Here is a 26,450-nt window from a genome sequence, read left to right as displayed (position 1 = left end):
TCACGATGATCTAAGAAAGTGAATTTTATCCTGAAATGCAGCAATGCGACCAATGTTTAATTCTTTTGACCATTGTCCATCATCCTTAAAATGCGAACCTACAATTATGCCCTGTACATCGCTATACTTATGAACATTCTGTAATGTTATACCTGATCCAAGAAGAAGTGGAATGGATACAGCTTTCTTGACAACTAGGAACAATAAAAGAAATATATAAAATTCAAGTTCAATTAATCTAATTTTTTCATTAATTTCCAAATTAAGGTGATGATTTTAACTTTAATTTTCATTAATAGTTAAAACCATCATCCTCTTTGTCCAAAGTCTTCAGAAAAGTTTTCATTAAAACTTAGCTTTATGTGCAACAGAGGAAGAAATAACATATAACTTCCTGTAATTAAAGTAAAAGCACAATGATTAAAATCACCACATAACTCTTAGCAATATTCCTTATATTTCATTGCATTCAATATTTGGAAATGCAATAAATGTCATAAGCAGTTATTATTAGCAGTGGGAAAATAAGCAAACTTATATAGCACTAGTCAAAAAAGAGAAAACTACCGACTTCATTTGGCCTAGGATAAAGGGATGGTTGAGCATGAGAAGACAAAGAGTGGTAATCAATGGACACTCTTCTTCATGGACTAATGTTATTAGTGGAGTCCCCCAGGGTTCGGTGTTGGGCCCATTGTTTTGTATATTTATCTATGATATTAATGAAGGTCTATCAGGTTAAATGTTGAAGTTTGCAGTTGATACAAAGGCTGACAGGGTTGCTAATGACAGTATGCTACTCCAACAAGACCTAGAAAAGTTGGGCAGATGGGCTGAGAAGTGGCTGTTGTTGTTGTTGAGTTTAACGACACATAGGCTGTTGGGGCCATATTGTGTCTTTCTAATGGTGAATATGAAACAATAACTATATTTTATGGTATATTCCTATCCGATTTAAGAAAGTAAATAGTTCCTTTATATTAAGATCATCTCCCAAGATCTGCATGAAATTTACTGATGACTGTGTATTAGAAATTGACTTAAAGATGTCTAAGCAGATGGTTTGAAAGTGGGGACAGTCCACTAGCAAATGGCGAATGGTCAGTTGAACTTGACATGATGTGCATTGGGGAGCACTGTCATTATTTAATAGATACAGGTGAGTGAGGTGAGTATGCCCAATCCTTAGCCTTCCTAAAATTGTTTCTTCTCGTCTATTTTTCCGGAAACTGGAGAGCCACAGCTTTGGTTCTGGTTTTATTTGGTATAGATTGTTTCCTGGATAACCTCTCTAGATCAGTGACCATCTATTGTAACATGCTTTACGAATGACATGTTTGAAATCGGAATACGGAACTTGACAACTCTGTAAAATATTGGTATCTGGTTGTTTAGCTGCAAGATCTGCTCTTTCATTTCCTGCTATACCACTGAGAAGTGGCAACTGAAGTTTAACATTGACAAATGCAAAGTACTGCATATGGGTAGCAGTAACCCCAGAGAAATGTACCAACTGTGTGATATTACACAGGGTAGGAGAATGAAAAAGACCTGAGGGTAATTGTGTAGCCAGATATGAAGTTTTCTGAACAGTGCAGACAAGCTGCCAGAGCAGATCATGGGATCTTGTTAATGATATACAGCAATTTTGCTTAGCAGGGATAAGGAGGCGATTATTCCCTTGTATAAGGCAATGGTCAGGCCACACCAAGAGTAAGGCATACAGGTCTGGAGGACTCATTTTAGGAAGGATGTAGAGTTGCTAGAACAAGTACAGAGAAGGGCAACAAGACTGGTGAGGGGAACAAAGGGGTGCTCTTACAAGGAAAGGCTTAAGTTCTGCAAATTGCAGCACCTGGAGACTAGGCACCCTGCAAGGTGATCTGATAAGGCCTTGAATGGTTTGAGCAGGCTCACTGCTGATGGGATTCTTCCTCTTGCTCAGATTACAAACCTGAAGGGGTATAAACTCAAACTGAGGAAAGATAGTTATAGAACAGATGTGTGGAAATTTGCCTTTAGCCAGTGGGTAGTTGATTGCTGCAACTAACTTCTATCTGTCATTGTGCAATTTGATAGCTTAAATAAATTCAAGGAAGAAGTGGACAAAGCTTTGGAAAAATTTTTTTTTAATAAGCTTGCTTTTTTGCATTATATGCCTCTGCTAATACTAATGCTAACAACATTATTCCATGAAAAAGGTGCACTATAGCCAGTGTAGCTTATGTGCCATTAAACACCCATAATGGCATAACACACACAGTCCATGAAAAATAGCCACTATTCATAATCACTCTGTCTTCTGACACTCAACCATTCCTTTATCTATAGTAGTAACTTGTTCCTTAATGCCACACTGCTCCAATATGTACAGCAGTCTTTGTTGTGGAACAGTGTCAGGAGCTTTACTGAAATCTAAGCATATGATGTCAAATTATATTCTGGAATTGAAGTTGTTTTTTTTTTTTTTTTTTTTGATTTGGTAGTTGTTGGCGCATCGGCTTCTGTGGCCATATTGCACCTCCCAAGGTTTTTGCAGTACTTTGATCCAAGCCCGAGGCGGGAATCGAACCCGCGACCTTGGGTTGCCGGGCAGGTACTTTACCCACTCGGCTAGTCCGGTCGGCTATTGAAGTTGTGTACAGGTCTGTAATTATTTGCTTCATCCTTTGATCCCTCTTTGTGAATAGGACATATTTATACATCTCCAATGTGCAGGGACATCCCCTGAATTGGATCTAAGGATGGTCTTATAATTATGACCAAAGATTTTCGTTACTTCTTTTAATTTTAATATACCTGAGGGAAGGTAGGGCTCCAGTGGTGGATGATATATATCTTGTTATACTGAAAAAGGATACATATGAGGAGACCATCATTGGGGATGTTAATGAGATCATTAGATTCTGGGACAATTTCCTTGGACTGAAGAATCATTAATATCTCCCCCTTTCACAAAGGACATACAAAAAAGGTAATGAACAACTACACTGGGGTATTCAAAAAGTTCATACCCTTATCTAGAAAGGTGATACTTCACAGGAACTTTAATCCTTTTCTATGTACTCTACATCTATAGTAACACATTTCTCCCATCTATGGATCAGTTGTTTAATGCCTTGATCATAGATGTCTGCACTTTTTTGCCTGAAACCACGATTCCACTTCATTGATGACTTCCTGAGATCAATCAAAGCCGCATCCACACAATGGTTTCTTCATTTCTTGAAACAAGAAGTCTGATGGTGTTAGGTCAGGAAAATAGGGTAAGTACTGCAGTAGTTCGAAGTCACACTGGACAACAAAGTTGGTCATGGCAACGGCCGTGCGAGCCAGTGCATTGTCTGACAGAAGATGGACACCTTTGGTTAACATTCCAGGCCTTTTCACCTTCGAAGAATCGTGTAACTTTTTCAAAGGATTTCTGTAGTATTCTCTGATAATTGTGGAACCACGAGGTAGGTAATCTGTCAGGATAACCCCTTTTCTGTCCCAAAACATGGACATCACCTTCTTCACAGATGGACTGGTCTTTGCCTTTTTGGGAGGTGGGGAAGAGGTGTGCTTCCACTGCTTTGAAATGTCTTTAGTCTTGGGATCATACTGGTACACCCAGCATTCGTCATTTGTCACCAACCAATCAAAAAAGTTCTCAACATCGCATTACACAAATCCAATAGTTGGTGAGAACATTACATTCGACATTGCTTCTGCAAAGGCGTCGGCAATCTTGGAACCCATCATGCAGAGACCTTAGACATGTGCAGATTTTCATGTAAAATGTTGTGGGCAGAAGACCCATAACTAATTCTCACTGCATTTGCAATGAAATGAATTGTCACTCAGCAACAGCTGCTCAACCTTTGCAACCATGAATGGCTTTCCTTCTCTTGGCTCGTCAAAGGCACTTGTATGACCGCACTGGAACTCCCGTTTCCGCTTTTTTAGTGTCATAGGATGGACAATTCTGCCCATACATAACTTTCATTTCTTCGTCAATTTCCTGAGCTTTCTTTCCCTGCAAATGCAGGAACTTGATCACTGCTCAATACTCCACTTTGTCAACCATAGCATCCTTCCTCAGATTCTGGGCTCCATCTCTGGTGTATGATCACCTATTGCAGCGGTTCCCAACCTTTTTCGACTCGCAAACCCCTTTTAAACATAATATTTTTTATCGCAAACCCCTTTCAATGTAATATTTTTTATCGTGAGTCCGTTTCAACATATTTTTAAATCGAACCACTAAGCCACTATATTCTCTGAAATTGTATATTTCTGAATTTTTATTATAAAATATTTCCAGTACTACGTTTTTATAAGCGACATAGCATAATAATAAAAATTATTATTATTATTTATACTTTGTAAAGCAGTTATTAATCAGTCCAAACTAGATTTCGAACAGGCTAAGAGTAGAAAACTTGCTTTTGTCCAAATGGTAGCCGGGCATTCTGGTCTCTTGCCAAAGTTATTGTCCGCAATTTTTGCCCATCTCTGTCCCAACCTTTGTCAAAACCAGATGGTTCTGTTGCCACATCAGCCAAAGATAAAGCTGACCTACTAGCATCCTATTTTTCTTCCAACTCATGTATTGATGTTCTTGGTAAATCACCTCAAACACATTTCCAGTACACTCCATTCAATGCCTCCTGTGGTCTTCCATCAAAAGGATGTCAAAAGGATTTTGACGAACCTGATGCTAAGAAAGCTCCAGGTCCTGATGGTATTTCTCCACTTGTTCTCAAAACCTGTACCCCTCAACTTACCCCTGTTTTGTGTCATATTTTTTCACTTTCTTATTCCAAAGGTGTTTTTACTTCTGGTTCGAAATTTGCTCATATCCAGCCGGTTCCTAAAAAGGGTGACAAATCCCATCCATCAAATTATCGCCCCATTGCGATTGCTTCTACTCTTTCCAAAAGTAATGGAGAAATCGATTAACGGCCAACTCTTAAACTATCTGGTAATCTTTCATCTAATCAACGATTACCAATATGGATTCTGTCAGTGTCGTTCCACTGGTGATATTCTGGCTTATGTTACCCATCTGTGAACAAATTCAATGGAAAAGTTTGGTGAAACTCAAGCCAAAGTAGTTGCTCTTGACATTTCAAAGGCTTTTGATCGTGTTTAGCATAAAGGTCTTCTAAATAAGCTTCCATTCTATGGTTTGCCAGCTGTTTTTTATAATTGGATATCCAGTTTTCTCTCTGACCGCTCACTGGCTGATGGTAGATGGCTCTCTGTCCAACTTCTCCACTAATGCTGTTGTTCTTCAAGATTCAGTTCTTTCTCCCACTCTTTTCCTCGTATATTAATGACCTTCCACTGACAGGAAATCCTGTCCATAGTTTTGCTGATGATAGCACATTGCCTTCCACCTTTCAGTTTGAGAAACCTCAAACTTTAATATTAAACAATATTAAACAACTTATATTAAAAACGACATCTTTTGACTGATGTTTTATCTAGTTCATGTATGAACTTTTTGATACTCTCTTGTGCAGACCAGTGAGTTTCTCTTCATTAGCAGGTAAGATCACAGAGCCTGTGGTTACATATGTGATACACGACCTTTGGAATCGGAATGGCATCCATCAAGGAACACTGAAGAGAAAGTCTTGTATGACCAATCTGGTTAATGATTGTAAAAAAAAAGTATTAAAGCAGCTGGATGCAATAAAACTTTGACAATATCTTTCTTGATTTGGTAAAGCTTTTGATATAGTTCTTCATGAATGATTATTATACAAACTAGAACATTCGAGGCTTGACTGGTGTAGCAAGTGGAGTCTATCAGGAATCAGTGTCAGGCCCCTCCTGTTTCTAGTCATAATTTTCCTTATATTGATCACACTGATGGGAAGAGGAAGGGGAGAAAGAGAGAATACAAGGGAAGTCAAGTTGTCAAAGTTTTCTGATAATTTGAAGGTAGCAAAGTTACAGAACAAAACCAGGCCATGTTACTTCAGAATGATGGATTGGTTGCACACAATGCTTCTAAATGTAAGGTTTTGCAAACGGGAAAAAGAAATCCAGGCATTATTTATAAATTAGGAGGAGAGGAGTCAAAATCAGTTCAGGAAGAAAGAGATTTAGGTGTTATAAATACAATCAGATATCAAATTTACCGTGTAAATAAGCAGATAGGAAGGCACATGATGTTCTAAGATTTACAGGACCTTTGCAAGTGAGAAGGATGTCATTGTTCTCCTGTACAAGACTGTAAGATGGTAAGGCTTTTTTTGGAATACTGTATTCAGGTCTGGAAGCCAAATCTAATAAAAGGTAGAGTGTGATTTATTTAGAACTGCTGCAGCCCAGTAAAACCATCAAAGATAAGACTGTTATTAATGACTCAAAAGTTTCAGTTATGTGCTGTGTTGCAAGAACATCCTTCACTGACAAATCACAAGATCTAAGTGGTATGGGGTTGATCACTGTCATGTTTCATTATGAAAATGAGCATCCACATACTGCTTGGGTCACATGCAGAAAAATAGAAAGAGCTTGATTGGGAAAAAATTTCACTTTAATTCTGCAGTAATTACCAACCCTTGTAATAAAGAAATCTACATTACTATCCTGATAGAAAAGATCTGTAAAAGTTCTCATTCTGCTTCTTTGCTTAAAGGCCAAATGAATTTTATAAATCTGATATTAAAATGCTTATAGGAGGTGGCAGAAAGTCATACAGAATAAGGAAAATATATGCTTAATTAAAACTTGATCCAGCGTGGTTATATTTTCATTTTGTAAAAGGGGGCAACAGATAAGTGACATTATTTATTATTATTATTATTAGCCATATGGTGCAAGGAAGACTGAGGCTTATGCTGCACCAGCCAAAAAATTCCTGAGTTACCCTGTGTGTGTGTGTGTGTGTGTGTGTGTGTGTGTGTGTGTGTGTGTGTGTGTGTGTGTGTGTGTGTGTGTGTGTGAGAGAGAGAGAGGGGGGGGATTCACCAAAAAGGGAAGAATGATGATATCCAGCTCAGGACCCTGGGTGTGCCAAGCCCATACTCACCAGATGTGAGCCCCTGCCTGATACATTTTCATTCCACTGAAAATTTTTATATATAAACCTACAGAATAAAATCACAGCATACACATACTCCCTCTTTCTAACTGACAAATTTTGAATCAAACTTGTTTTATATATGAATAATTTTTCTTTAAAAGAGGTCTATATTTCATCCCACTGACAATAAGTACACGACGGTAGTATCAAAATATGTACTTTCTAACTTACTGTTTACTTCATTATGAGAAGGAGGGTCTCCAGTGCTGTGTCCTGTTAATATTAATCCATCACTTTGAAAAAATTCTGCTGCTTCAGCTGTTTTTATGACATCAAGATCAGATGTTATGGCATGTGAACTACCAAAAGAATTTCATAATTTCAATGAATTCCATACACAGAATTAAAAAATATTCATATACATAAATTATAATAAATAGAATCATTCAGTAACATCATTAAACAAAGATTTGGCTATATTCTAGTTTAAAAAAAAAAAAAAAAAAAAAAAAAAAAAATGCAAGTGAACAAAAACTTGCATTTTTAATAATTACTTGAATACTGATACTATTTTCATATGGTTTATAACATGCATTAAGGTTTACTGTACCCCGTTTTTACTTCTCTTGACAATATACAAATAGCTTGATGAAAAGTTTTAGGAAGTTGATAATATAATCCTAATTATAACAGTTTTTTTACTGGCCACATATAAAAAATAAGGGTAAGCAGTAGCCATTATCAATCCACTGCAGGATGGAAGCCTTGTCAATTCATGCTGAGGAAAATGGACCATAATCTGTCACACTGGGCCAGTGCAGGTTGGCAGATCGACTATATTTAGCAGTCAGGGGCTTGAATCCCAGTCTACTCAAAGAGCATGTGCTACCACACTCCTGCTTCTGACCACTCAGCTATGGAGGCCTCTCACATCTAATAATTAAGATATAATTTGCAGGCTTCTAGTCATCTATAATGCTATGTATCCACATTTTATAAGTCATTAACAATTAGGAAATATATCAACACTATACAAAAGTGAGCAATCAGGTTAGTCAACAAGCTTTCTTGTAAATCTCACTCTAGTCCCTATCACACAAATATTCAGTTTCTACGCATATGCTTTTTTTTTTTTCTTTTTTTTTTTTTTTTTTTAACAGATATTTCCATAGTGCTGGTCTTCTGAAATGGCATCTGTAATTCTATCTCATTTGGAATACGTGTATTACCCAGTCAACATCTATCCACAGTTCTGCTGCAAACTTGCTGAATTAACTTTTAACTTTATTACTATTATCTTGTTCTCTGGGACAAACTTCCATCATATATTAAAATTATAACCTACAGATATTCAAGGCCAGTGTCAACAAAATTCTTATATACTTCACAACTTTCAAGCAATCCATAGTTTGAATAGGTATTTTTATGTGTGAAATTATAAAAAAGAAAAAAAAAATTTACTCAGGAGCAGTGGTCTAGTATGAAGTTGTTTGTTTGTTATTTGGTTTTTAGGAGCATTAGCAACTAAGGCCATATTGCTCCGGGATATGCGGTGGTCATTCCCTGACCTTTCTGCATCCTCCGTATTTGGTGGTGACGGGCTCGAACCCCGGTCTAATCAAGAAGCGTGTGCTACGCGCTGCTGCTCCTTCCCACCTGGCTACAGAGGCGCCTAGTATGAAGTTGTCATGGGTAACCATATATCTGGTCTTGCCTATAAGAGCTTTAGCTTTATAGATCTACAGATGTAGATGTGCTCTACTGATTGCTACTGTCCTTTTAAATTATATAGCATCATCTGAGCATGAGGAGGTGAATTCACTATACATTTAAAAATCTGACACATTGCTAGGACAGCTGTCTCAAAGCTAATTGGCTTCTCGTCATCTGGTCTCTATTAGCAAATGTATGCAGGACTAAATGATTACTGTCTAAATGAATGCATATAGACTGTAATACTGTCTATATATACAGGGTGTCTCAAAAATATTCGTACAAACATTTAGGGGAGGTAGGTAACATTTAAAGGAATGTGAATCGCATAGGAACCCATAACCGGAAACGTCACGGGAAAGTAGTAGCAGAGGCACAAGAAGCAGAAATGACACAAGACAGTAATTAGTGGCAAACATTTATTTGACATAATATTAACAATGGAGTACAAGATGGATGCATTTCATGATTTACAACAGATGCCCGAAGGTTCCACCATGAGAAGCGATGAATGCGTAACACCGACGCAGCATGGATTGGCAGACACAGTCGAACACACCTGGAGTTTCTTTGACAATAGCAGCAGTGCAGACGAGTCTCGCCACGAGATCCATTTCTGTCTCCACAGGTGATTCATACACGATAGATTTGAAGGCCCCCCCCACATAAAGAAATCAAGGCTTGATAAATTAGGTGAGCGTGGGGGCCAGGAAATGGGTCCACCATGCCTAATCGATGCCCAAAACGCCTATTCAAATGGTCACGAACACACCTACCATAATGGGCAGGCGCCCCATTATGTTGAAACCAAATGTTGCATCTCACATTTGCTGGAACATCGTCAAGTAACCCTTGTAGAACTTGTTCAAGAAAGATCCGATATTTAGCGGAGTTCATGCGGGATGGTAACAGGTATGGGCCGACTAAGCAGTCACCGACCATACCTGCCCACACATTTATTGCGAAGCGATGTTGTGCCACATGGGGACGCACACCATGTGGGTTGTCGTGAGCCCACACATGAGCATTGTGCTGATTGAATAAGCCTTCCTGAGTGAAATAAGCCTCATCCGTGAGCAAAACATAGGCTGGAAAATTCAAGTCTTGAACACTTTCTTAGAGAAACCACTGCGCAAAAGCCACATGTGCAGGATGATCTTGGGGGCGCAGTAACTGAACCCTTTGGAGATGAAAGAGGTGTAAGGAATTGTTGTGCCAGACACGCTGTACACTGCAACAAGACACTCCTAAGGTAGAGGCAAAGGCACGTGTGCTGGTAGTAGGATTATTCTGGACGGCATTCAACACACTTTCTTCCATGGCGGGAGTTCGCGTTGAATGTGGTCTGCCCACACTACTCCTGTTACCTCTAAATGACCCGTAACTGCACAAATTTTGATGCACACGTGCAAACAAACGGTGGTCCGGTACATGTCTGTCTGGGAAGCGTTCCCCATAAATTCATTGAGTGGCTCGTCCATTGCCCTCTGCTAATCCATACACTAGGTGCATGTCTGCCGGCTCACAGTTCGTATATCAATGCATGCTCTTTGTGTGGCGACTACTGCTTGAATGAGTAAACCAGAAATTTTCCCTCTCGCGAACTGATGAACAGCACGTCTACCGACTTATGGTGACGTTTCCGGTTATGGGTTCCTATGCGATTCACATTCCTTTAGATGTTACCTACCTCCCCTAAACGTTTGTATCAATATTTTTGAGACACCCTGTATATTTCTGAAAGAACTGTGTATATCAAAACCTCCAGATCTTCAGTTTCCAATTAGACTAGTTTGAAAACAGAATGGTTGTATTCTAGTGTGTTTTTTTTAAAGTTTTTCCACTTAAACTAATATACATGTATATCTTTATAACTCTACATCTTTTCAAGGGAATTAAGACCATTTCAAATAATGTCCCTGTTATTTATAAATTATCTTTAAATTTGTCCAGTACATGTAGCTATCTCTTATCTGTATTTCCACTAATAGCAGACTCAGTTTTGAAAATAGCTTTGAAAAATAGGAGGATATTGTACCTGTCAGCCACTGTTGCCTAATTTTTGGCTTAAAAAAAAAAAAAAAAAAAGGAAAAAATTGAAGAAATTCTCTTGAATTCAGACCTAGAAGTTGATAAAACAAATTAAGTGATATACAAGTAGATGTAAAGAATACAGGCAGTTCTCGCCTTTACGAGTTTTTTTTTTTTTTTTAAGTATCAACAAAATTGAAAATATGAACATTAATTGCAAAAAATGAATGTTAAACATTCATAAATACTGCATTTCAAGCCACGCATAACTATACAATACAGTGTACCAAGCTTTACGATATTAACCCATTCTAGAGACACCATCGTATCGTGAAAATATCGTAATGTGAAACCAATAACACATTGTTTTTTGGTAATTCGTTTCACGACCTCGAAAGTTGAAATTTTTGCTATATAACTCTCTAAAACAATAAAAACAATTTGCACTTTCCAGTTTATTGGGCTTTTCTGTTACTGCAAGCAATTATAAATAGGTAGTAAACTCGATGTTATTGCATTTGTGAAAATTCCGATAGCTGGAATTGTGTGGTTTTTTTATGTTATTATGGTGAAATGTGGTTCCCCTTTACTGAAATTTTCAATCGTATAAAAAACATAAATAAATCTTCAGAATCTTCTCTTCATTCTTTTTTTTTTAAAGCTCCGTAAACTTGTTAATCTGTGCAAATCGTGTTAATTGCAATTTGTGCATTCCGTTAAAAAATGCTTATGCATCTATTGAAATTTATAAAGAAAATAGATTATCTTGGAAACAAATGCAAACAAACCAACAAACTTGTGCAACAAATCAACGAGTGCTGAGCCAATAATTCATAAATAATTTCTTTATTATAATTTGCTTGATTTTACAGGCTATGTTTTAATTTCTTTGGATAAATCAATCATTTTTAAACATAATTACTTTTCACTTGATCATCATGCAACACAGCGGAAACCGCCAAGGCAGAAGGTGCTGGTCCCACAGGAACTAGTAGTTGTTGGTGACTCTATTGTCAGGAAAACAGGGAACAGGTTATGTAAAAAAAAAAGGATAGGTGGAACAGGACCAGGGTATGTCTGCCAGGGGCAAAGGTTGATGACGTTCTAGAGCGGATATCATCTTTTAAGGGCACAAAAGGTGATATTGTTTGTACATGTTGGCACTAATGATATTAAGAGTAGGAGATTGGCAGAATCACTTAACAAGTACAGGTCAGTGTTAAAAAAAAAAAGCCGTGAATTAGGGTTGAATTTGAAAGTGTCTGCAAATCTGCCCAGACACAATAGAAGGGAGTATATGATGAGAGCCTTGTCAATCAATTCGGCCCTGGAAAGATTGTGCAAGGCTCAAGGGGTAGAATTTTTTTCTGCCTGGTCTGTACTTGTTAACATGAGAGACTGCTTCTACAGAGAGGGGATACACTTAAATAGGAAGGGTGCAAGAATATTTGCTGATGCTATCGAGGCAGTGTTAGGTGGGTCGGAAAACTGCTAGCTTGGGGGGATACAAGGACTAACAGATTAACAGTAGCCACTGGCAGAGGTGAAAGTGATTCTTGCACTGCTTCTATTGGAATAAGCAGCAGCCTGGAAAACAAGATGGAGGGTATTTCAGAGACTGCTGGGAGTCATTGTGGTACAAGTAAACACATGGGTTGTGTTAGGGTAGCTAAGAATAGAAACAGGTGCATGTATACTTGCTTGTACACCAATGCTAGGAGTTTGGTAAATAAATTTGAGGTATTGCTCAAAACATCAAAGGCAGGTACTGTTGGGATATCAGAGATGTGGTGTCACACAGATATAAGGAATGCAGAACTGGAATTTGGGGAGTACAATGTATACAGAAAGGGAGGAGGGGTTATGCTATTAGTTAAGAAACACATAAAATCTAAGGAAGTGAGGCCAGTCGACATTGCTGGACAGTGCAGTGTCAAGTCAGTTTGGTGTGACATAAGCATTGGGAGATCAAAATTGAGAATAGGAGTGTGTTATAGGCTTAATGACTCTGATGAGTATAATAAGAAACTGTAGAGGGAAATAGAGTGGGCCAGTAAATCACAGAGTCTTATAATGGGGGATTTTAATTTCCCAGATATTGAGTGGAATTTTTGGGTTGGCCACTCACACACTAGCAAGGCTTTTGCGGATTTATTGGATGATTGTTTTCTACATCAGCATGTTCGGGAGGCAACTAGAGGGAGTAATACTCTTGATCTGATTATAAGTAGTGATTCTTCATGCAGTAAGAATCTGCAGATAAAGGAACCACTAGGTGGCAGTGATCAGTGTGCTGAAGTGGGATTTACTGAAAGAGGTAAAGGGAAGGGTTTTTGCTTTCGTAAAGGCAACTATGGTGGTCTGACACAGTATTTAAATTCTATACGGTGGGACCAATTGATAATGTTACCAACAGCAAATTCAAAATGGGAAGCATTCAAAGAATTTATACTGGAAGCTACTAGGCTTTACATACCAACTAAGAAATATTGTTCAAGGTAAATAGTAGTAGTAGTAGTGGCATGTGATGCAAGAAAGCAAGTGTATGAGCTTATGCAGCATCAGCCAAAAAAAAAAAAAAAAAAAATCACACCATTCCCTCCAAATGCCTGTCCAGTTCCGCCTTAAATTTATTCAACCTATCAACTTCCACAACGACAGATGGAAGTTTGTTCCAGCAATTAACCACTCGCTGGCTAAAGGCAAATTTCCGCACATCTATTCTACATCTGTCCTTTCTTAATTTGAATTTATGCCCTTAGGTTCGTAATCTGAACAAGTGGAAGGATCCCATCAGAATTCAGCGTGCTAAACCCATTCAAGGCCTTATACACCTCAATCAGATCACCGCGCAGGTGCCTAGTCTCCAGCCACTGCAATTTGCAGAACCTAAGCCTCTCTTGATAAGAGGATCCCTTCATTCCCCTCACCAATCTTGTTGCCCTTCTCTGTACACGCTCAAGTAAATCTACATCCTTCCTAAAATGAGGCCTCCAGACCTGTACACAGTACTCAAGGCGTGGCCTGACCATCGCCTTATACAGAGGGATAATCACCTCCTTTTCCCTGCTAGCAAAATTCCTATATATCATTGAAAAAACCCCATGACCTGCCCTGGCAGCCTGTCTGCATTGCTCAGAAAACTTCATATCTGACTGCACAATTACTCCCAGGTCTTTTTCATTTTCTACCACCTTAAGTGTAGTACCACACAGTTGGTACGTTTCTCTGGGGTTACTTCTACCCGTATGCAGTACTTTGCATTTGTCAAGGTTAAACTTTAGTTGCCACTTCTTAGCCCATCTGCCCAAATTATCTAGATCCTGTTGCAGTAGCACACTGCCATTACTGTCATTAACAACCCTGCCAACCTTTGTATCATCTGCAAACTTCGACATTAAGCTTGATATACCTTCATCAATATCACTGATAAATATACAAAACAACAGTGGACCTAACACCTAACCCTGTGGGACCCCACTAATAACATTAGTCCAAGAAGAGCAGCACCCATTGATTACCACCCTCTGTCTTCTCCCACTTAACCATCCTTTTATCCATTGTAGCAACTTACCCTTAATACCATTCTGCTCCAATCTGTACAATAGTCTTCCATGCGCAACAGTGTCAAAAGCTTTCCTGAAATCCAAATATATGATATCAAAATTATTTTTTGCATCCAGTTCCTTTGTAACCACATCATAATATCCTATCAAATTTGTCAGACAAGACTTTCCCTTAACAAACCCATGCTGTGTCTGAATTATTGCTGCAGTCTTGTCTAGATGATCCTGCAATGCATCTTTAACCAGTGACTCCATTATTTTACTAGGAACAGAAGTTAAACTAACTGGTGTGTAATTACTCGTGTCACCCTTCGCTCCCCCTTTGTGAATTGGGGATACATTTGCACATCTCCAGTCCGTGGGAACCTCCCCTGAGTCCAAGGACGCTCTCATAATTATGGCTAAGGGTTTGCTTAGTTGCTTTGCCGCCTCCTTTAATATAACTGGATAGATCCCATCCACCCCAGGTGCTTTTCTTATGTTTAACTTCAACAATTTCTCTTCCACTTTGCTTTCAGTTATTACAAAATCATTAAGTATCCTGCTACAATTTGATAACCTTCTGTCATTTTCAAAACCTTAATAATTCCTCACGTGTGAATGTAGATGCAAAATACTCATTCAGTTTGTTTGTTATCTGAGCAGGATCGTCAACAGTCGAACCATCGATGTCAAGTGGACCAATCTGATTCATCCCCTTCCTTTTAGAGTTTATACAGGGTGTATCGTAAATAGTAAAGGAGTCGGTACACTGTGTTCTTAGGTATCACGTACAGGAATTTCAGTTACTTTTAGTCAAGATTCGCAAAGATTAAATTTTTTGCGAAACGACCTCCCTGAGTTATTGAGAGATGTCGACCAAGAAATACGAGACACAATGTGGCTGCAGAATGATGGCTGTCCCGCTCACTTCGCTGTTATTGTACGAGAACATTTAAATCAAACTTTTCCACAAAGATGGATTGGGCGGTTAGGCCCAATTTTATGGCCACCACGTTCCACGGATCTCAACCCCCTAGATTTTTTCTACTGGGGGTGTCTGAAAGAAAAGGTCTACAAAGAGGAAATCACTTCTGTCGAACAATTGCATCAAAGGATTCAAACAGCGGCTGAAGAAATTAATGCAAACGGATTTGCTCGCAGACTCAAACGATCTTTTATTCGACGATGCAGAGCATGCATCACCGCTAATGGTGGCCATTTTGAGCATTTCGTTTAGTTGAAATAAATAGTTAATTTGAAAAGAATGTTTTATTTCAAAAAACCCAATCAAAGAACTTAAAATAAAAAAGCTTTGAATCCAAAATATCTTAGGCAATTAAGCTGCTTTTTGTTTTAAATGCCAATAACTTTTTTTCTGAACTGTTAGCAATTAATGTTGTACCATTTTAGAATCTTGATTTAATAATGATTTTTTTAAATTAATGGGCACTGATAGTGTAGTACATTTTTTTTAGACAATATGCACCTAAAGTCACATGACTTTTTGGAGATGAGTATCGAAATAGGAAAAAAATGAATTTCTTTAAAAACCTTTGACTTTAAATTAGTCGAATGTATTTGTTTACGATAGTGCACCTATTCAGGAGTAATAATAAAAAAACAGAATTAAAAAATATTGATATTTGTTGAAATTATAGGCAAATCAGCGATGCAAGACAGAAATTTAAAAAAAAAATGAAATTTATTTTTTTCCGAGAATCTTGACTAAAAGTAACTGAAATTCCTGTACGTGATACCTAAGAACACAGTGTACCGACTCCTTTACTCTGGACCACTATTTACGATACACCCTGTATAAGTAAAGAAATCCTTGCTGTTTTTCTTAGCATCTTTTGTCAAGGATTTCTTGTAATCTGCCTTCGCCTGCCGAACCTCCTTTGTGACCTGATTACAGACTAACTTATATCTGCCATAAGCTTCTGAGTCGCTTGATAATTTATATGCATCCCATGCATTTTTCTTCTCTGTTACGAGTCTCATTAGTTCATTTGACAACCATTTAGGCCTAAACCTTGAACAATATTTCTTAATAGGTATGAAACTTTTAGTAGCTTCCACGATTAATTCCTTGAATGCTTCCCACTTAGAATTTACTGTTGGTAACATCGTCAGTTGATCAGTGTACAGAATTTAAAAACTGTCGGAGACCACTGTACTCGCCTTTACGGAAGCAAAAACCCTTTCCTTTACCCCTGATGGTAATTAAATCTCTAAGTAAATCCCACATCAGTACACTGTGATCACTGCCACCTAGTGGTTCCTTTATCTGCAAATTCCTAATACATGAACGATCACTGCTGATAACCAGATCAAGAGTATTACTTTCTCTGGTTGCCTCTCGAACATGCTGCTGTAAAAAACAATCATCCAATAAATCCATAAAAGTCTGACTAGTGTGTGAGTGACCAACCCACAAGTTCCAGTCAATATCTGGGAAGTTAAAATCCCCCATTATAAGACATTCCGATTTACTAGCCCACTCTATTTCTCTGTACAATTGTTCATTGTACTCATTCAAGTCACTGAATGGGTGTCAGATGAACTAATTAGACATGTGGCATTGAAGAAAAATGCATGGGATACATATAAATTAATGGGTGACATGGAAGCCTATGATAGATATAAGCTGGTCTGTAACCAAGTCACAAAGGAGATTAGGCAAGCAAAGGCAGATTATGAGAAATCTTTGGCAAAGGATGCAAAGAAAAACAACAAAGAGTTCTTTACCTATGTAAACTCTAGAAGGAAAGGAATGAATCAGATTTGTCCACTGGATATTGATGGTTCAACTGTTAATGATCCTGCTCAGGTGGCTAACAAACTAAATGAGTATTTTGCATCTACATTCACCCATGAGGAGTTATTCAGGGAGGGGAATGCCAGAAGTGAGTTCAACTCTGGCAGAGAGCTAGATGATTTTGTAATAACTGAGAGGAAAGTGGAGGAGAAATTGTTGAAGATAAACATAAAAAAGGCACCTGGGGTGGATGGGATCTATCCAGTTATATTAAAGGAGGGAGCAAAGGAAGTAAACAAACCCTTAGCCATAATTATGAGAGCTTCTTTGGACTCAGGGGAGGTACCCATGAACTGAAGATGTGCAAATGTGACCCCAATTGACAAAAGCGGATCAAAGGGCGACTCAAGTAATTATAGACCTGTTAGTATAACTTCTGTTCCAGGAAAATTAATGGAGGCACTGGTTAAAGAAGCACCGCAAGATTATCTAGACAAGACTTCAGTTATAGCTCGGACACAGCGTCGTTTTGTTAAGGGAAAGTCTTGCCTGACCAATCTGATTGGATACTTTAATGTGGTCACAAAGAAACTGGATGCAGGGAATAACTTTGATATCATATATTTGTGTCTTAGAAAGGCTTTTGATACTGTTGCACATGGAAGACTGCTGAACAAATTGGAGCAGTGTGGCATTGGAGGTTGAGGGATGGTTGAGGGGGAGAAGACAGAGAGTGGTAATCAATGGACACTGCTCATTGTGGACTAATGTTATTAGTGGAGTCCCTCAGGGTTCAGTGTTGGGTCCACTGTTGTTTTCTGTATTTATAAATGATACTGATGATGGTATATCAAGCTTAATGTCTAAGTTTGCAGACGATATGAAGGTTGGCAGGGTTGTTAAGGACACTAATGACAATACGCTGCTGCAACAGGATCTAGAAAAGTTGAGCAGATGGGCTGAGAGGTGGCAAATGAAGTTTAACATTGACAAATATAAGTCTAAGGAGGTGATTATCCTCTTGTATAAGGCAATGGTCAGGCCACACCTTGAGTACTGTATACAGGTCTGGAGGCCTCATTTTAAGGATATAGAGCTGTTGGATATAGAGAAGGGCAACAAGATTAGTGAATGGAACAAAGGGTTGCTCTTACGAAGAAAGGCTTAAATTTTGCAAATTACAGTGTCTGGTGACTAGGCACCTGCAAGGTGATCTGATTGAGATGTATAAAGCTTTGAATGGCTTGAGCATGCTCAATGCTGATCTGATTCTTCCTCTTGCTCAGAATAATCACCTGAGAGGGCATAAATTCAAATTGAGGAAAGACAGATGTAGGACAGATGGGCGAAAGTTTGCCTTTAGCCAGTGGGTAGTTGGTTGGTGGAACAGACTTCCATTCCTTTGTTGTGGAAGTTGATAGCCTAAATAAATTTAAAGCTGAGCTGGACAGGCATTTGGAAAGAATGGAAGGGTGAAATGGAAGCGGTTTTTTTTTTTTTTTTGGCTGATGCTGTATAAGCTTGCTTTCTTTCATCATATGCCTCTACTAATGCTAATAAACAAATTAGGTAACTAATTTCATTGTTGAGAATGTAACCACTATTTTTGATTCTGTGGGATTTAATTCCCGCTTTACGAGCGCGCACACTAGGAACAAAAAGGCGCCTCCGCAGCCAGGTGGGAAGGAGCAGCAGTGCGTAGCACATGCTTCTTGATTAGACCGAGGTTCGAGCTCGTCACCACCAAATACGGAGGATGCGGAAAGGTCAGGGAATGACCACCGCATATCCCGGAGCAATATGGCCTTAGTTGCTAATGCTCCTAAAAACCAAACAACAAACTAGGAACAAATTAGCTCATAAAGTCGAGAACTACCTGTACTATTACTTCAAAAATGGAAAATAAAAACAAGTTTATTTCTTTATAAATTAAAAAAAAAAAAAAATTTTAATTATTGTTTTTTGTTTTGGCAAAAATTTTACTCGATGCTGAGTAATTAGCTCAAAATATGAACTTAATATTTAAAAGCCTTTATGTACAAATTTTTCATTTTTACGAAATTTCTTGAAAAAACTCAGGAAAACACAGTCCATTCCTATTAAAAACTGACTATTGGTGGGGAGTGGGATACATGTACAGGAATGTCACTGGCAAAAGGGTTTAATGTCAAAAATGTTAAATAACTTAAAATTTTTGACAATAACAACACAGGCTTGTGATGGTTTTATCATCTTAAATATTTTTTACCTGTTGTATAGCAATTACTGCACACTTGATTCTGAAAATAACATCCGATATTCACCATCATATACTGATTTTTCACTAAATGTCATATTTACTTTAACAAAATGGGATCACATTTCATTATGCTCTAAACACTGAAACCACTAGTAAGAGATTTCTGCTGCAACACAACAGTGTTATAAATCAAACCTGGCTTTCTTAATGCCAACTGGAAGCAACAGCTGTTGATAAAAGAGAGGGCTTCTCTCCAAAGTTTCAATATATTGACTAATCATCTTAACAATGTCATTGTTTTTACTGTTGTATAATTTATGGATATTGTAATGTTTTTACTGTATTTATATGCATAGGAGCATTGCTATTAAACTTGAATTCAGCATCAATTCAGTTAAAAATTCTTTATGTTATCCTAATTTAACAATTCTTCATGTATATCTGATAAGATCAACAAGAGATAATCTCTTGTTGATCTCACCTATTATCTGATTATTTTACCTGTTTGGGGCAATAACCCATAAATAAATAAACCTAACACAGAAACTGTTGGAAATAAAGAACGCTGTAAGAAATCTTTCCTTACCATAATTTCATTGTTTTTCTAATTTAAATAATAAGTTATATACTTGGTTACTTGTTTTTGTTTCTCTACAAAGTATTTTGAGAAAATACTCAGTGTGAAATATGTATATAATATTATTATGCATTCTGAATATTGTTTCTGTTCGAGTATAGATGCATTCAATTCTATAACTATATTCATATAAACAAATTTTAATAAACAAAGCTCTTTATTAGGTTAATTTATAAGCAATAAAAAAAATACCTATGTTTCTTTTTGATATCTGTAAAAATACTAATATGATCTGCATCTAACATGTGACGATAACGTAATAAAGGGCCAGCACATGCCTGTATATAACCCTCATCAGCAATATGTCCAAAGATAAAACCTTCTACTCGAATAAATTGAAAGCCTACAAAAAAAAATAAAATAAAGTGTGAGATGATTAAAAACACATCGCTTCTTAAAAATATACAATATATTGAAAAAAGAAAAAAAACAGTTATTTTTATAAGTGTAACATAACATAAAAACATATACTAAAAATCTTCACTTTCTAAAAATGTTTGTTGTTGAGTAAGGCATCTTCCATTACTTTCTACTTCTTTATCTTTAAGAGTCGCTGTGTATTTGGCATTGACATATTTCTTTATGCTCATCAGTTTACCTTGTTTTATTTTCTATCCCATTTCTATATCCATTCTGTAGTAACCAGCAAATGTCATGCTTATTGCTACTTAGGACTTTTATCTCCAAGTTTTACATTCACTACTCCCAGTCCCCCTCCCCTCCGCTCTCTCTCTCTCTCTCTGTCTCTCTCTCCATGGTTCTCTGAGACATCCTGAGGTACTTTTCTTTTTTTCTCTCCCAGCCATCCAGCATTTTCAGTATATTGTGTACCATATCCTCTGACCATTTGGTCGTCCCGGAGTATAAACAGAAAGTTTATTTATTTATTATATTCTAGTATGGATAAAATACAGGGATCAGAAAAGTGTTATAGAGTTATTAAAAATATACTCCTGTAATTTTCTAATGACTTAATCCATTCCAAATGATTTTTTTTAGCAATAAATGATAACATGCTAAGGTAATAGCGAAAATCACTTTTATAGCAATCAGAAGAATTAAAAATTTTACCCCCTTTATTTATCAGAATAGATGATACAAAAATTTTTATTGGCACATCTTGGAGCCAAATTTGTGGTGAAATGTTTCTTAATCCCCTAGGTAATTAAAAATTGTCAATCTTAGTTATTTGTGTGATGGAGTATTTAAAGAGCCCCTTAAAAAAAAAACAATCAGTAGGCTAGCATATACACATGTACCTTCTTCCATCTAGTATGTCTTTAATACCATGCAGCAGAGTATGAAATTTGCCTATTTAAGGAATTAACTGCAGAACTATATAGTAACAACAAAAAAAAAACAAAAAAAACTAAGTAATTTATAAGCAGTTCCTGTTTAATGATTTATTTTAACTGATACCTTTTCTCTCCATATTAATAAAACTTTCCTGGAGAGTCATTTTCGCACTATTCCTTAACAGCTGTCCTCTCTGTAAAGCTTGTGCAATGACTAATATACTTTCATGTGCATATATTGATGCTAAGTGATATATATACCTTGTGATTTACCAATTTCAAATAATTTTTTTGTAAAAGTAAGAATGCATCATAAAAAAAATGCTGTAAGTGGGTACAAGTAAAATGAAGGCCATAAGCTTGGGTGCAAAGAAAGAAGTCACAGAAATATGTTAATAAAAATAGTATTCACAATACGAAGATAGTAAGCACGTTGAACTGGGAAAGGATCAAATTCTTGAAAAAAATTGCAATGCTACTGTTGACACTGAGATTCAAGAACTGTAATTCACATGTTAACAGAATGTAAAAACAAAAGGTGTCAAAACTAGACTTACTGGGCTCATATTATACACCAAGTAGACAGAGGACCACAGGTCATTTGGTCCTTAGAAAAATGTCTAACAGGCAAGTTGTACTTTGAAGGGAACATGATGCAAAATTAGCTAAGACAAATGAATCTTTGTTTTTAAACACATTCTCATAACTTTTGTATAGCTGTTTGTATTGCATCTCAAACACAAACTGCAAAACCAATAACAAAATATCTAATATTCCTGTGGACATCTTTTTATCTTCTTTGCCACTTACTTAGGAAATATAATTTTAAGCATACAATTTTAGAACCTGCATTTTCAAAAGTACATCTTTTGGTTCAAAACATATAGTAAATTGCTACAATGTAAAAATTCTTTTAAGAACAGGATTTATATATTAAGAAAGTAAAATTTTAAAGGGGGGGGGGGGGGATTTCTCCTAAACTTTAATTAAAGGTCCACATCCAGGTGTTCAAAAACTACCAACTGTAATTAGATAAAGTTTAAAATTATATACTATAACTAACCTGCAGAAAGAGCTACAGCCAGCGATGCAAAATTATTTCCAGCTAATATCTGCACTCCACATGGTAGATCTGGAACTGTCTGCTTTATTTCACAACATACTCTTGCCATTACTGCTGTTACCTCAGCTCCAGCATCTTTTGGCAAAACATATGGAATATCATGCATGTTTTCCACTAATATACCATCCTATGAGATAAAAAGCTATAGATAAAACTGAACAATACTTTTAATTATGTAACTTATTATACACTCTTCTCTGTATCTTTAGGCCATTTGTCATTATTCATTCATTACCATGCTACTTTGATTTTGGTTTATATTTGTACATGGTACCCCTACATCCTATGCTCTTCCCCTCCCCCGACCTAAATGAAATGTAATCAGCATAACACAACACCTAAGTATTCAAAAGGCTTATCTTTCAATATTTGATGAGTCACGTAAGTTAAACCACCTGTTATTTAAAACCAAGGCAGATTTCCTCAATGGTTATACAGAATCGTGTGCAATAACTCACTGTGAATTGATGAAAGGCCTGAACTTTGCAGAAGCTAGGCAAGCACAGCAACCAAGTGTCCAAGTTTACATTATATCATTCAGGAATAAAAACTTCATTGAGATACTTTTGAAATGATGTGGCATAAAGTCTATCCTGGAGGATCTACCAAATGCACATTTCCAAATATGTGTCATAAATAATACAGACAAGATGTTTAAGTAAGATACTTAAACATCTGGTTTGAAGATACTTCGGTGTGGATTATTTTCAAGCTAGCATTTCAAAAATACAAGGAAGAAACACTACTTACTTTAAAACTGCATAGCCCACATTTCAAAAATATGGGGAATAACAATTTACCCTATGATTAAAATACATGGAGTCAAAAAATCTACTTTTAAAAACAATAATTCCACTTTCTTAGCATAATCAGTTATTTTAAATTTGGTAGTACTCTCCAGTGGTGTGCAAAAATGCAGCATAAATTTTGGCCATGATTGGATATTTAAAAATGTGTAAAACACCAACTTAATGTTTCATAATTCAGTGAAAATCAGATTATAAACCTTTTTCCTAACTGTTTCTGAAACAGCACTATCAGCAAGATTTTCTAATGTCAAGTCATTAGAAAGTCTGTGCTGATCTAATGTGCTTTGAGCAATGATGATGATTGATATTCAGTTTCCTCAGTTTTATACGTGTTGGCAAATATCATGTTCAATCTCATCAGAGAAGACACTGATTTATCTCCGTGCATCTTTGCACTGCTGAAAAAAAAATATTTTTTTTTTTCTGAAGTAGTGCACTTTGCACTGTACTACACAGTCCACATCTTGTGGATGCTCCTAGTTCTTTTACCACCTTACTGGAATGAACTGTTTACAGTTATGATGCAAGAAAGATGGGTTTTTTTAGGATCTTTTTTGAAACATTCCACCAAACCCGTATATCCTTCAAATTTTTTTCTTATCTCTGGTCATTCACATTCCATACATTTGTAACAGTTCACCCTCCAAGGGTATATTCTTTAGTAACACATATCAAATAACTTTGGAACAAAGGCATAATTAATATACTACCAATAACATGAGATAATTAGGTTTATCTCATGTTAAACCTAATTATCTCATGTTATTGGTAGTAAATATCTATTAAATATAAATATCCATGTTAAAAAAATTAATAATTCTTTGTAAGTTGTTGTTGGTAATGTAGAAAGTTTTGGCATAAGGGCTACAATGGCCATACCGGGAACTGATTTAAAAATATTCATAAATACACTAACAAACCAAAGCAACAGATGGGTTATAAAGATAAATTAAATGACACTGGAAAATTGAAGGAAATAAAAAAAACAAAATTCAACAGAACTTCATCCCTACAGTAGCATACAAACACAGATAAAATTCATGACTACCTACACTGGTGTGAAAAAACTTAAGGACAAACACTATTTCTAAAGGTTACAATGACAAAATCTTTACTTAAAGTACTCTTTACTGATGAGAGTAGATTCAGTCTCAGCAGCGATTCTGGATGTCAGCTAATCTGGCGAGAGGTTGGCACAAAGTATCACCTCGCAAACATCACTGAAAGGGATTGATGTGTCGGTCGAGGTATTCTCGTCTGAGGAGACATTATCTTGGATGCACATACACATCTCCAAATACTGGAAGGCGGTACTGTAACCGGTGCACGATACTGTACTGAGATAATCCTTCCCTGCGTGCATGTTCCGAGGTGGCATTGGCCCAGAGTTCATGTTTATGGATGATAATGCCACACCCTATCGCACTGCAGCTGTTGATATGCTTTTGGAAAGTGAGGACATTGTTTGTATGGATTGGCCTGCCTGTTTCTCCCAATCTAAATCCCATCGAACACATATGGGAAGCTCTGGGGAGATGCCTAGCAGCATGTCCACACCCACCAGAAAATGTTCACCAGCTGAAGATGCCGCTGATAGAGGAATAGACAATGTTACCACAAGAACTTATCAACAACATTGTTCTAAGTATGGACATGCAGTGCAAAGCCTGCATTGACATTAGGGGTGGCCATATCTCCTCCTTTGTTCCATCTTTGGCAGTGATGCATCTGTATCATGGCAGCCAGTGCTATGTTGCCATTTTTGAATAAAGCCCCTCTGTACCGTTTTGTTTCTGTTGTTGTGTCGCTGTTGTTTCCTTCATCATTTCTATACCTCAAGAGGTTTGTTTGGTATGCTTTTCCCACATTCAGGCCACTCCTATGAGAAGCTACAGGTGAAAACCTGACTGGTCCCTAAGAATTTTGCACACCAGAGTATTTCATTTGAGTTTTCAGAGGTAAGTGACCAATGAACAAGTGATATGCTGATACTCTTGTCCCATAGTCCAATCTATGCTGAATGTGTTTCTAAATAGTTTTAAATTTGTATGTTGTTGTTAATGCTGCTTATTTTTGCATTACATTATTTGAATAACTGCTACATTATTCATAATTTCATATAACTCTAATTTGGATACAACTTCTTAAATCTATAATTTCACTCACTGAAGTAGCAGAACAAAATGCCACAAAACATTCAACTAATAGAACATATATATATTTCTTCCTGTTGAATTAAAATAATTCTAATACGCACCAAGCAAGGGCAAGTGTTTGCATTTCCATTTAATCTAATATTATAATCCTATGCATCATGCAATTCATTAAATTAATTCATTCAATTTTGGGAATCTCTCATTGTCCTATATATTTGCAGAGACGGGAGAAATCCCAGGTGCCGTCTGACACGAACATGTCCTATATACAGGGTGTCTCAAAAATACATATAAAGTGCATATCCGCTTGCTCCTGATTGAATACATGGTCGGAAGGGAAAACCACCAGATTCTATCAGTACCTTGTGATGAAGGAAATCACCTGTGGGAGATAAGACATTCCGGTTAATAACTCGGGAACTAAGCATTTCCAGAACTATGTTGATATAAAATAGTTTTATTGTCTACATATGAGGAACTCATTCCTGAAGTTTTGAGATACCCTGTATTTCTAAGAATATTTATAATGAATTTATTTTTAAAATACTGATTTTACATTAATGGAATAAATGCTTACCAAGTCACATTTTTTGTAGATTTCAGCCTCACTGCAAGCAGTATCCACTAAATACTGAATACTGTGATTATATTTTGGAGTTCCTTAAATTATATTAAAATTGCACTGATTAATATGACATATTTGAGAAAATATATATATTTTAAAAATCAATCTATGGTTATTTTATAAATATTTTACAGGTAAAAATACTGGACAGCAATGCATTCCAATATTTTTTAATTATAGCAGAAAGTTATAAATCACATCAATATGATTTATTCTTTGGAATGTTGCAGTGCCAATTTAGCACGACCAACTGTGATGTTTAATTTAATCTTTTTGTGAGAATACACATACACATTTTGTTGACATAATACATGTTTTAATGCTTGCATTATATCAAGTACAAGCCTGTCTCTTACCTGGCAAAGCCCTCACGTGCACCATTCCAATTACAGCACATTTTAATGTTTTAAAAGTTTTTTGAAATAATTCCATTATGCCATAGTCAAACCCACAAACACGTTTTCGTTAAACCAGTTCTTCATTTGGCAAATC

The 26,450-nt window shown here is 36.7% G+C and overlaps 1 protein-coding gene across 1 annotated transcript; it reads right to left on the bottom strand.

The window, feature by feature from the left end:
* On the bottom strand, positions 1-26,429 carry LOC150082668 (uncharacterized protein F13E9.13, mitochondrial). The gene is made up of 6 exons (XM_090378238.1): positions 26,315-26,429; positions 25,911-25,993; positions 22,309-22,495; positions 20,143-20,293; positions 7,256-7,383; positions 1-194 (listed from the first exon to the last, which is right to left on the bottom strand). Exons 1-6 carry the CDS (start codon positions 26,388-26,390, stop codon positions 1-3), a joined length of 819 nt encoding a protein of 272 aa, XP_090234364.1. The 5' UTR covers positions 26,391-26,429.
* Between the last annotated feature and the right edge of the window lie 21 nt (positions 26,430-26,450).

This window comes from Mastigoproctus giganteus, chromosome 7 (assembly GCF_048544385.1).
Source record: "Mastigoproctus giganteus isolate SK-2022 chromosome 7, ASM4854438v1, whole genome shotgun sequence".
NCBI classification, from domain to species: domain Eukaryota; kingdom Metazoa; phylum Arthropoda; class Arachnida; order Uropygi; family Thelyphonidae; genus Mastigoproctus; species Mastigoproctus giganteus.
Note: the sequence above shows the minus strand (reverse complement) of the source record. Positions and strands in the feature narration are given on the sequence as shown.

Excerpts from the sequence above, each read along its gene's own strand:
- LOC150082668 (XM_090378238.1), bottom strand. The coding sequence starts at position 26,390 with ATGGAATTATTTCAAAAAACTTTTAAAACATTAAAATGTGCTGTAATT. Across the intron at positions 25,994-26,314 it reads GCACGTGAGGGCTTTGCCAG|GAACTCCAAAATATAATCAC; the intron begins GTAAGAGACAGG and ends ATATAATTTAAG. Across the intron at positions 22,496-25,910 it reads TCTACAAAAAATGTGACTTG|GATGGTATATTAGTGGAAAA; the intron begins GTAAGCATTTAT and ends TTTATCTCATAG.